This window comes from Bos javanicus, chromosome 12 (genome assembly GCF_032452875.1).
Source record: "Bos javanicus breed banteng chromosome 12, ARS-OSU_banteng_1.0, whole genome shotgun sequence".
Taxonomy (NCBI): domain Eukaryota; kingdom Metazoa; phylum Chordata; class Mammalia; order Artiodactyla; family Bovidae; genus Bos; species Bos javanicus.
In genome coordinates, this window is record NC_083879.1 from 32,141,081 (window position 1) to 32,153,610 (window position 12,530).

Consider the following 12,530-nt stretch of genomic DNA (forward strand, 5'->3'; position numbering starts at 1 on the left):
CCTCCAGTAATCTTGCCTGGGAAATCCCATGGACAGAGGAGCCTGGTGGGCAAAGAGTCAGACACGACTGAGGGAGGGGCAGGCGCTCGCTAGAGGCCCCAGAGCTTTTGATGGCAGAGCCAGCACTGTGGCTGAGGACTCCCGGCTCCCAGGCCTCTCTCACCAGATAGGAGCCTGGAAAACTAGTCTAAAATACGCCTGAGGGCTTTCCTGGCGGCTCAATGGTAAAGAATCGCCCCCCTGCCAAAGCAGGGGACGCGAGTTCCACCCCTGGTCTGGGAAGACTGCACGTGGCAGAGCAGCTGAGCCCATGCATCACAGCCACTGGGCCGGGGTCTCAAGCCCGGGAGCCGCAGAACTGAGGTCTGTGGGCACCAGAGCCCATGCTCCGCAACAAGAGGAGCCACCGCGGTGAGAAGCCCACGCCGCCCCCACTGGAGAGCAGCCCCTGCTAGCCGCAGCTAGAGAAAAACCCAGGCAGCATGAAGAGCCTGCAGAGCCATAAATAAAATAAAAAAAAAAAAAAAAAGTGACTCCTAACTTTAAAATAAATCTGAAAATCCACCTACTGATAGGCTTTCTCAACCTCATAACCCAAAGGTGGTGTCTTAATTACTGACTTTTCTCTGGTTAGTGCCAAAGAAAATATGCTGCTTTAATTTTTTTTTTAATGAACTGGAATCATTGCTCCACAAAACGGGTTCGATACAAAGCAAGGGGAATCAGTCATGATCTCTTCCCAATTATCTGTATTTATTTATCATTTCCCACAAACATCACCTCAACACGAGACCCAGACCCTGAAACAACCAACTGACCTGGAAACCACAGACCTGTGAACTGTGAGGTAATTTAAAAACTTTAAATAAAAATAGCCATTTTTTTCCCCCAAGCTCCCCAACCACATAAGCTTTCATCATCTCTGAGGATGTGGAAATCACACTCTCCATAGTTTCCAAGGTGAATCAGGCCCCCCTGCTTACCTCCGCAGTCTTCCCTGCCAAGAGACCAGGAACTAAATGCACACCCACGTATCTCTGTTCAGCAATTGATCAGGGGGCCTCTTTCTCCCCCAAACCTCCAGGTCCCTCCCACCTCACCAAGGGGGGGGGGAGGGATGGGTTGTACATAGGAACAATGGGGTTACCCCTACCCGCTAGCCCTGCTGCTACCCAGCGACCCCTTGGAGGCGGTCTCTTCTTCAGAGAAAAGAAGTGGAGTCCGAAGGATGTGCAGTGAGGTGCCTGGTTCTGATGAAAAGATTAAAAGAGAAGAGGAGGAAACGGGCATCCATTTCACTAGGTCTTTGAAACCTCGAATGTTTCCTTTCAGTTATTTCTAAAGATAAAGGCAGAGGGACCTTTAGAGTAAAAATGGCTCTGTTTCCGGGCAGATGAAGGGGCTCCAGCCGGCTCGCCTGCTTGTGTTGGGGCAAGGTTCCTATCTGTATATTTTTTATGGTCTTTTTGAAGAGTTGGCTTCTCTAAAAAGAGGTTCAACAGCCCAGACGTTGCCAGTCCCAGCAGTTTCACACGAAGGGGCCCCGGACATTACAGAGAACGTCTCTTCTCCAGGGGGAGGGGAGCAGCGTCTCCCCACGGCTTCCCAGTGGTCATGGGCGCCTCAGAACCCCCGAGTTCTCCCCTGCAGCCTGGACCGGTGGTCACACCCGGGGTCCTGGGTCCGCTCCTACCGCCTGGGCGAGTCTCTCACCGAGATTCTTGCGGTCGCAGGGGCGCGACACTGGAAGGCTGCGGCGATGCGCTAAGGCCTGGCGGCAGGCGGCCCTCTCGGGCGGCGGCGGGGCCCGCGGGCGGCACGGCACCCCCAGGTGGCGGCGGGGGCGGCAGCGCTAGCAGCTCCTCGCCCGAAGTCACCGCGCAGTCCTGCTCAGGCTCCGCGTCCCCACCTCCCGCCGCCGGGGGTCCGCAGCTGCGCTTCTTGTCCTCCTCCTTCTTCCACTTCATGCGGCGGTTTTGGAACCAGATCTTAATGTGCCTCTCGGTCAAGTTCAGCATGACGGCCAGCTCCACGCGGCGCGGCCTGGAGATGTATTTGTTGAAAAGGAACTCCTTCTCCAGCTCCAGCAGCTGCGCGCGGGTGTAGGCGGTGCGTGTCCGCTTGTTCTCCTCCGGCTCTGCTGCGTAGGCACCGCCTGCGGGCGACACCGCACGTGAATGTGGGCCCCTCCACCCCTGGCTCCTGCCGCCTGCTCCCACCCTTGCAGCCCGATCCTTCGGCTCTGGCCCTTTCCCAGCCGCTCTGGCCGCAGAGGTCCAACCATCTGTCCATGAGTACAGTCTGGGGCTCAAAGGCCTTTACTAGTAAGGCTTTTCTTGGAGGTCCTTTATTTCCCAGTGGCTCTAACAACCAGTGGTTCTAGAATCACCCTGTTTGGGTTGATGCTGATTAAAATGCACAGAGTGAAAAAGTGAAAGTGTTAGTGGCAGAGTCCTGTCCAACCCCACAGACAGTAGCCCACCAGGATGCTCTATTCACGGAGTTTCCCAGGTAAGAATACTGGAGTGGGTTGCCATTCCCTTCTCCAAGGGATCTTCCCTTCCCGACCCAGGGATCAAACCCGGGTCTCCTGCATTGCAGGCAGATTCTTTACTGTTTGAGTTCCCAGGGAAGCCCAAAATGCACATAATAAGAATCTAAAGGAACTGGATTCTACAAAGGCAAAAAATGTCTTTAAATAAGGACTTAAAAAACCTTTCTGATGATGACTTGTAGTAAGAAATGTATTTCAAATCAATTCACACACTGATATATAATTGACATATAAAGTATCTAGGACATTAAACCAAACTTTACCACATACGATGCTGTCTAATTTTCCCTATTGTTTACTGGGTTGTGCTTAGTCATGTCCAACTCTTTGTGACCCCATGGCCTGGAGCCCACCAGTTTCCTCTGTCCATGAGGATTTTCCAGGCAAGAATACTGGAGTGGGTTGCCATGCCCTGCTCCAGGAGATCTTCCCAACCCAGAGATCAAACCCAGGTCTCCCACATTGTGGGCACATTCTGGAGTTTACTAGTTCATTAAAAAATAAATAAAGAGGTCTCAACACAGTAAATGAATTTCACCAACAAATGGATGCACCCTTCAGTTGGAAAGACCTTGAGCTAATAAGAATCTGGAGGTTATGACATGTATTGTTGTATCTCATATGTTATATCACATATCTCTCTATAGAGTTATGTTGTTGTGATCAGCACCAACTCAAGAGCTGGTAGATTCTCTGCATTTGTTATTCTGATCTCGGCTGGGCCCCTGCCCTGGATCAGAAGGGGAACCATTCTGAGCCCGAGGGATGGTCACTGTCATCAGCCCCAGCCTCTGCATCCAGGGCCTGAAATACTGGCAGAAATGAGAGGAGAGACTCCTTGGGAGGGGAGGCTCAGTCCTGACCCCCTACTGGGGATCTGGGTACCCCACTGGGGAGGTGGCAGTGGTGGGTGGTAGAGGAACCCCAGGCCAAAGAAGAAACAGCCAGGCCCAGCCCGGTGGATTAGCGCAGCTCACCGCGGCTGCGAGCCTCCAAGTCCTAATATTTTCCTTTCTGGATGAGACACCAGCTGCGCCAGGGCTGTGGACTCTGGGGCTGTGGGTTCCACCAGAACACCAGGAACAGGCCAAAGTCATCATTTCCTTCGTAGAGCAGACATTTCTCCTATGCCTGTCCGCTAGAGTTGAAAAGCTAGTGTGTGTGTTTGCTAGGAGGGTTAACCACCCTGTACAACCCGCTAGGGTTTTCCCCCAGACTGAAAGGGGGTGCCCAGAAGCCAAGGAGTAGGCTCAGGTCTGAGTCAGCGGAGTCCTGCTTGCTGGGGACATCTCAGAATCTTAACACTTCAAGCCTTTCTTGGTTTTCGAGAAAAATGAGGGAGCCATTTTGATGTATGGCAGAGACCAGCACAATATTGTAAAGCAATTATCCTCCAATTAAAAAAATATATTAAAAAAAAAAGAACTCCTTCAGAGTCCGTAATCTTGCAGGGCTTGGGCCCGTTTTCACCAGCCTCACCACAGTGCTCTGAGAGGCTCCAAAGGGCCCACTAACTCAGGGACCCTGGTGTAGGATGGGCTTCCCGCAGTGGCTCCGCGGTGAAGAATCCGCCTGCCAGTGATGAGGGGTTGATCCCTGGGTTGGGAGGATCCCCTAGGGGAGGACATGGCTACCCACTCCAGTATTCTTGCCTGGAGAATCCTACGGACAGAGGAGCCTGGCGGGCTACAGCCCGTGGGGTTGCAGAGTCGGACACAACTGAGTGACTGAGTGAACATGAAGGTGTTGGATGGAGGCTGCTGGTGGTCAGAAAAGGGAAGAGGTCAGTTTGTACCTTTCTCTGAGGCATGGGAGGTGGGACGGTATTTAGGGGCAAGCCCACCAGTAAGGTGGATGTAGTTCCTTTTTTAGGTTGAAGGTTTTGGAAGTTCCTATTGTTATTAATAATCATACCCGATTGATCTGTGAATAAAAGCCCTTTGGGTCACTTCTTTCTCCCTAGGGGCGTGAAGCCCCTCTAGGAGCAGCCAGGCAGGGGTCACAGACCTTGAATTTGGGTTCCTTCAGAGTTTCCAGGGAGGACTGAGCTGGTGCAGCAGCATCCTGGCTGGAGGGGGGCCCTCCCCCAGGTCGGAGGGCCCGCTGGCACAGGTCTCTCTGACCTTAGTCCTCCAATCCAGGAATGTCATCCTTCCAGAGCTCCCCCCATCACCTCCGCTGCTATCTTTCCTTCAGGTTTTACACTGTGACCCCTTCCGTCCACAGGAGTCCAGGAGGTGGGGAAGTTACCCCACCTCAGAAAGGCTTTTTCAGAACTTCCCTCGAATTTTTCCTGAGGAAGCTGAGGAGGAGGGCCAGGAATTGGAGAAACGCGTCCCCAGTGCGCCAGGCGGCTCCTAGACTTCCCGTCCAGGTCCATGCTCGCCGGCTTCCCGCCTCCCGAGAACCCCGAATTTTCCAAGGCTCTGAGGCCTTTGGCGAAACTTCGCGCAGGCAGGATAAGGGTCCGTCCCGGATTTGGTTGGCGCGGGGGAAGATTGCAGCCTGAGTTTGGACCCTGTCCTGCCTCAGGACTTGCCTGAGACCCCACGGAACCTTCGGGAGAAAGGTTGAGAGAGGCGAGCCCCGGGGACCCTGGGCAAGCCCGGATCCCCCAAAGACCCGCCTGGCTTCGCCAGCTCACAGTCAGGTCAGTCAGGCCGGGCAGACTAGGGGCCGAGGATTCCGGGGTGGGGGCACCTGCAGCCTCGTCCCCCGACTCCCGACAGTTAGCTGGGAGGAGGAGAAAAGTCCACGACTTGCAGTGCAGGTGAGCCTGGAAGGGGCTTCCGCACGGAAGCGGTCACGCGGTGCCGGCGGTGCAGGCCGCGCGGCCGGAACTCGCTGCCGCCGGGTCGGGCCTGGAAGGGACTTGGGGGCGGCTTCGGGCCGACTTTCCAGTACCGGCCAGCGCTAGGGGCCTCCCAAGCCGCCTGTGCCAGGAGGGCATCTCCCTCCTCAAACTGCCTTGCTGGGAAGCAGCCTGTGTTTGTTCAAAAGTGAGTGAACTTCCCCATGCCTCTCCATCGGGGGTGAGTGGCCAGTCCCCGGCCTTGCGGTGAGTCCCCTCCCGGCCCAGCCCTGGCCTCTGGACACCTCTGCACGCCTGGCTACAGTTTTCTTCCCTTGCTTCTCTGCACCTACTAGGTGCCCCTGAGATGGTCTGGCTTGCTTCACAGAAGCCGCCAGTAAGGGGGTGGGGGGAGTGGAATTCAGAGCGAGAAGGAGGCCAGGGCTCTGAAGCCGGGGTCCGGAGCATCCCAGAGCCCCGCTCGGTTCCCCCGACGGCACTCCAGGAGTCCTGGGCTGGGGGGCTCCCCGCTGGACAAGGATTGGAAGGTCCGAAGCCTTGAACTCGGCCAGACCTAGGCTGTCAGGAAGCGCGGGCTCCTGGTGTTCAGTGGACAGGGAAGGAAGGGGTTTAAACTCCCAGGAAGAGCGCTGAGTAAAGGCCGCTCCAGATTGAGCCAGAAAAAAAAAAAAAAAAAAAAGCTTCTGTGCAATATGGCCTTGTTAGCTCCCCTATGGTTTAGTGCGACTCTAGGTTATCCAGGGTGGGGGGCTGGGGTCACAGACAGAGAGAGGGTCTTGGGAAGCTCTTGGAGACAGGGGCAGTCGAACAGAGAGCGGGGTGAGGACAGAGCGGCTGGGGGGGCCAGACTCACCTGCCCACTGGCCTTTCCACGCGTGAGCCTTCGTAGACTTCATCCACGGGAAAGGCAGCTGGACGCTGCCGGGCTCCTCCAGGGCGCCCGGGTCGGCTCCATCCTGAAAAGGCCCAGCCGGCGGGTGGGCGAGCGCGAGCTGAGCCGGGAGGTGGTGGTGGAGGTGCGCCATCGCGGGGTCGTCGGCTAGCGGAGGCACCTCGTACGGGGAGATGTCCGGGGGGCTGCCCTGCTCCAGCGCGCCCAGGGCTCCGGGGAACGGCGGCGGCGGCGGCGGCGGCGGGGGCTGGCGGCCCATGTACAGGCACGCAGGGGGGCTGGCGCTGAAGTCGGGCGCCGGGCCCCGCTGGAACGCGCAGGGGTCCTTGTACAGCTGCGTGGCCGCGTAGTACTGTTCCTCTCGGTTCATGGCTGCCGCCCGGGCTTGCGGACCCGGGAGAACGAGCTGTGGCCGGGGACTTGGAGCTGCGCGGCGCTGGCACTCCCGGCGCCACCCCTGCAGCTTTGACAGCTCGGCGCGGCTCGCGGAGGGCACCCGGGGCCGGCGGGACGGGCGGGCGGCCGCCGCGCCATAGGCTCCGCTGTGCCCCACGTGGCTCTGCCTGAGGCCATTATTGGCCTGGCCGGCGGCCTTAAGAAGCCAGACCCGGGTCCCCACGAGCCCCCTGGATGTTTCCGTTTCTCCCTCGGCTCGGTTTCCTGCACACACTTGAAAGGACAGTGCCAAAGTGGGGCCGGAATGAACATTCAAAGTGGGGCAGGAACTTCTATTCGTTTATAGAAATATATTTCATCATAAAGTCTGTTTTTCCTTGTATGTTTCATACTGTACATATTAGTTCATTGATATAATTTACAAGTATACACATGTTGAGGTTGTAAACAGACTTTAAAAATATTGTTTGGGAATATGGTCCAAAAAAATGCACAGACCTCAGCTCTACAGGTCAGAAGCCCTTGGTTCTGTTTTATTTGTGCAACTTGTACACAATCATGAGTGATGTCAGTGAGCTTACAGATAAAGATCCAGGATTCGCAGTGTGTTTTTGCCTATGGTTGTGCTCTGGGGATTTCTGGAGTGTAAACTATAACTTCAGAAGCATTCACAATGGCTTAAACTTTTTTTAATTGAAAGGCACTGTTAATTTTTGATTTGGGGGAACTGAGGGTCATTTGGTCAACTCAGAATGCAGGTTCCTACTGGGGCAAGGGGGAAACGACGTTGCAGCCCTTCTTGTGTCTGGCTGGGGGAGGGGGCTGGCACCTTGTTTCCAGATCTGCTAGGCCCCCAGGAATCCCGAGACCTGGCGGGAGTTGGGCGGCTGCAGAGAGTCGACTCCTGGGTCGGATGGAAACAAGGTACGCCCGGGAGGGGAGTGCTCGGAAAGCACTTTGGGGTTCTCACTGAATAGAGACACTTTTTCGCTTTTTCGAAACCAGTGGTGCTCACGGACTATCTCGAGGTCGCATTGGCACCAAACCTCGGACCCACGCCACCGACCCCTTCGCCCTGGGCATTCTGAGCGTCCTAACGAAAGGGCCGTAGTCTTCCAACCGCCAGGCGGGTTTTAGAAACCCCGGACCCCTTTGCAGAGAAGCCTGGGCAAGAGAGAGGGTGGACCACCAGGAACCAGCAAGAGAAAATCACTGCACCGACTTTCCTAAACTGCAGACTGCGTCCAGTCCTTTACCAGGTTTGACCAGATTTTAACAGACTGGTGGAAAGCACACGAATGCGTAGGCAGTGCGTGCGCTACCCCGAAATATGCCTCGTTTTCATTAAAAAGCAAAACCTAGTTGGGGATCTGAACTTTTCGGCAGATTCCTTCTGCGGTGAGATGTTGGTGCGGGCGTCATCTGTACTGGGGTGAGTAAGCGCTGGGCACCGAGGGGTCCGCCCGAGGGTGGGCACTCGCGCCGCTCCGGGGCCCTCCGAGCGCCCCTCTCACCGACTGAGAGCGGCGGGCAGTTCCGGCGATTTCTTCAGGGAAAAGGGCCACCTGTAGTCCGAGGGAGCAGGGGAGCGAAAGGCCGTGGGACCCGCGCCCCTAATCTCTCCGCGCCCGCGTCAATGAGTCCATTGTTCCCGGCGTCCGCGGAGGACCCGCTATCGCCGGCCTCGAGCGACCACATCGATCCGGAGGGCAGGGCCGGAGGGGTGGCCGGGCCGCCGCGTGTTGACCCTCGGAGATAATCGGCTCGGTCGCCGCGGGTTGACTTGGCGACGTGGTTATGAGCAGGCGGCAGCACCGCTTGGGACAAAGATCGGGCACCTTTTCCCTCCCCGCTCCTCCTCTCGCTCGCCCCCTCCGCAGCCCCCCTACTCCGCACGGCAGCCCCCGCCTCCCTCTCAGCTGCCGCCCGCCTCCCCCGGCTCTCTCCCTCTCCCCCTCTCCCCTCCCCAACGTGTTTACTTTGCACTTCTCGTCTAATTGCACATTTCTGTAAATTGGTCTCCATTTCGATGCTTCATTTGCTCCCATTTAATATTTTTGCTCGGTCCTGCAGAAAGGAAAGGGGCACTCAGCAGAAAGCCAACCCGCCCCCTGCGCTTGCTGGCAAAATCCGGGAATCCGGGGGGGGGGGGGGGAGGGGGACGGTGGGGGCAGGACCACCGCCGCCAAACTTGGGGAGGGGACGGTAGGGCTGAAGGTGGGCCGCCCGCACCTTCCCGCTCCCACAGTAAGCGTTTTCTGCTGCTGCTGCTGGTGGCTGCCCAAAGAAATGGCCCGAGAACCCGAGGTCAGACGGCCGTTTGTTGTTATTAGGTGGGACAAGGTAAGAAGATTTGGGGATCGCCTGATTATCAGGCTTATACAGATCCTCGCCACCGAGCTGGGTGGTGCGTTGTGTTTCTTCTGTGGACCGGGCTCAGGGTGTCATAAAAGCGCCAAGTCCATTAAAGGTGAAATGCATTTCCGCTCTCACTCCCGCTGACGCCCGCGCCCCTTTCGCCTCCCACAGCCCCGGCAGCGATACCGAGCCATTAGGCGAGCGCCTTCTCGAGCCATTTAGCAGCAGCTCTTATGGATAAATAAACAGAAAAGGCTGTAAACCAATTAAAGTGTGGACAGTGAAAAAGTCGTTTATTAGCAGGACGTCCTGATGGCTGATACTGGCGGTCCTCGCCTCCCCTCTTCCCCACTTCCCGAGGCCCGGCTTGCGAACCGAGGTCACCTTGTCCTTCCATCAGTGACTGAGTCTTCCTCGCTGTTTTCACAAGCGTGCCAAAGGATGAATTTGGTTTGACGATGAGAATTTTTAAGCCATTGTATTTCATTATAAAGGGAAAACAATATATGGTCATCATTTAGCTCGGAGGGTGCGTTTGTGATGTATTTGTGTGCAATTTAATTTGTTACAGTGTATTCCTTATAGTTGTCTTGCTATTAAATGATACCCGGAGGTGAAGCACTAAAGCAGAGGATGTCCTCTATGAGATGAGGACATTCCTTCCATAATGTACCTTGATTTTGGGTAGATGAGCCAGTGTTTTTTCCCCCAGGTCCATTATTCTTCCTTCCTACTCCAGGGTTTCCTCAGACTCTGGTACCCAGGTCTGAGAGGGGCCAAGGAAAACCTAACTCTTTCAGGAAAAAGGACCCCAGACTCTGAAGTTTTGCCCATTGATTGCTAGGGCAAAGCAATCAAGCATAATTCAGTGGAGAGTTGAAATTATTTTCCAGATAATTCAGTCAGTTTACCACTCTAAATATCTAGTGAAGTGTTAGTTGTTCAGTCGTGTCTGACTCTCTGCGGCCCCATGGACTGTAGCCCACCAGGCTTCTCTGTCCATGGGATTCTCCAGACAAGAATACTGAAGTGGGTAGCCATTCTCTTCTCCAGGGGATCTTCCCAACCCAGACATCAAACCAGGTCTCCTGTATTACAGGCAGATTCTTTACCATCTGAGTCACTAGGAAAGCCCAAATGTCTAGTAAATACAGCCTGAAGGTCTAATTTAATTGGACAGTTGTCTTGTTCCCTATGTCACGGGCTCTCTTTATGATATGGGAAGAGTGGAATGGGCATATGGGGGGTGGGCTGTGACCTAGGACTGGGCTTGGTGCCCCTCCCCGCCCCCCCCCCCAGACACCAGCCCTTTCCTCCTGTTTTTTTTTAATTCCTCCTGTTTTTGTTTCATCCTTCTGAGGCAGTCAGTGTACTCTGCAGCTGAAAGGCAAGTGTTCCAAAGGGCCTAAGCTCACCCCTCCTCTATCCAGCACCCCTGTGGCCAGCCCTGCAGCTCTGGGCTCTCCCCTCTGGCCTGCTGTCACCCAGGCTGCCATCTGTGCTCTGTCATCCCAATGTGCAGTCTCTAGAAACCCCAGGCCTTTCATTTCTCTTCTCATCTTAGTCCTGGATAACCAGCTTCTTGCCTTCACTGAGCTTCCCTTTCTTAGCTCCCTGCTCCCTGCCTCACCGTTTCCTCACTGATCCTTTGTTCTCCTGGGAGCCTTTCCTTACCCCCACGTTCCTGCTGGAGCCCAAAGAAGCCTTGACCCACACTTTCCTGAACCATTCTGCATTTCACTTGGTTTATTGGTTTGAAGGAGGAATATTTTCAATAATATTTATTGAAATATAATATTAAACACCTATACAGCTCTTACTATACCTGTCTGCAATTTCTTTGAGTTACAGAAAGTCAGGAGTGAACAAGTTTGGACTTTGGTGTATCACATAGAAATCTTAGGAGCTGCATATACCTGTATTCTGAATCTGCTCTGCACCAGCCAGGTCCCTTGGCAAGCTATACAACTTCACAACACCCTAATTTGTGAAATGAAAACAATGGCAGTGCTCTATAACATATACCCATATAATAATAACATCACACTCTCTTACTGTGTAGTAGCACTAAGGAAATAATAATTTTAAAAATTATTTTTGTGAGATTTCAAAGAGACAAAATGTCTAATGTTTGTGGCAATTCATAGGCACTCAGTGGCAACCCACTCCAGTACTCTTGAGTGAAGAATCTCAATGGACGGAGGAGCCTGGTGGGCTGCAGTCCATGGGGTCGCTAAGAGTCGGACACGACTGAGTTACTTCCCTTTCACTTTTCACTTTCATGCATTGGAGAAGGAAATGGCAACCCACTCCAGTATTCTTGCCTGGAGAATCCCAGGGACAGAGGAGCCTGTTGGGCTGCCATCTGTGGGGTCGCACAGAGTCAGACACGACTGATGCGACTTAGCAGCAGCAGTAGCAGCATAGGCACTCAGTAAATGGTCCGTCTCTTCCTTTCTTCCCTGGCATTGCTTTTCACACACTTGTGCTGTGTTCAGTCACTTCAGTTACGTCCAACTTTCTGTGACCCCCTGGACTGAAGCCCATCAGGCTCCTCTGTCCATGAGATTTCCCAGGCAAGAACACTGGAGTGGGCTGCCATGCCCTCCTCCAGAGGATCTTCCTGACCCAGGGACTGAAGCTGTGTCTCCTGTATTGCAGGTGGATTCTTTACCTGCTGAGCCCTGGGGGAAGCCCTTTCATGCACTTTCAAACATTTAACTATTGGTAATGGCTGCAGACTCAAGAGTCTCAGAGCTGTTACCAGGAGCCCTTGACTGCAGACATTCCCAGACAGGTAGGCCTGGAGAGAAGTATTCAGGGACACAGAGGAAGCACTGCGTGGATATATGCCTGTGTTTTAGGGTAATGTGCCCTCTGCTTAAAGGGGAGAGAGGAGGGGGAGAGGCTGTTGGCACCAGCTCCAGCCAGCCCTGAAGACATCACATGGGGAGAAACAGGGCTGAGGAGATGCAGGGGCTCCTCCTTCTCCTTCTTCCCATTCCTCCTCCTCTTCTTCTTCAAGGAGAACCTGAAAGAACGACCTGAGTCCATCATATCAGTGCAGGGATGAACACCCCTCACCCCCACCCCCACCACCAGTAGGTGAAGAACGCAGGATCTAAGCCCTTCTGGCAGACAAAAGGTTCTCTCGCCACCATGGTTCTTCCCTGGCGGCTCAGATAATAAAGAATCTGCCTGCAGTGCAGGAGACTGGGGTTTGATCCCTGGGTCGGGAAGATCTCCTGGAGAAGGGAATGGCAACACACTCCAATATTACTGCCTGGAGAATCCCATGGACAGAGGAGCCATGCGGGCTACAGTCCATGGGGTTGCAGAGTGGGGCATGACTGAGCGACCAACACTTTCACTTTCCATTTCTAAGCTGCTCTCACAAACTCAGAGGAAACCCTCCCGTGGTCCAAGAGAGGAGGATTCCAGAGGAGGATTCTGGACTGAGGCAGGGCTGGAATCCTGCTTCATTTCTGCCTCCTCCAGGTCATGAAGATGATCATTGC

General features: G+C 54.6%; 1 protein-coding gene across 1 annotated transcript; it reads right to left on the reverse strand.

The window, feature by feature from the left end:
- Positions 1–729: 729 nt before the first annotated feature.
- On the reverse strand, positions 730–6,733 carry PDX1 (pancreatic and duodenal homeobox 1). Its single transcript, XM_061434893.1, has 2 exons — positions 6,220–6,733; positions 730–2,155 (listed from the first exon to the last, which is right to left on the reverse strand). Exons 1-2 carry the CDS (start codon positions 6,626–6,628, stop codon positions 1,710–1,712), a joined length of 855 nt encoding a protein of 284 aa, XP_061290877.1. The 5' UTR covers positions 6,629–6,733; the 3' UTR covers positions 730–1,709.
- Between the last annotated feature and the right edge of the window lie 5,797 nt (positions 6,734–12,530).

What these genes read in the sequence shown, in the direction of transcription:
- PDX1 (XM_061434893.1), bottom strand. Translation starts at nt 6,628, where the DNA reads ATGAACCGAGAGGAACAGTACTACGCGGCCACGCAGCTGTACAAGGAC. An exon ending in GTGGAAAGGCCAGTGGGCAG is followed by an intron (nt 2,156 to 6,219) that starts GTGAGTCTGGCC and finishes TGTCGCCCGCAG; the next exon opens with GCGGTGCCTACGCAGCAGAG.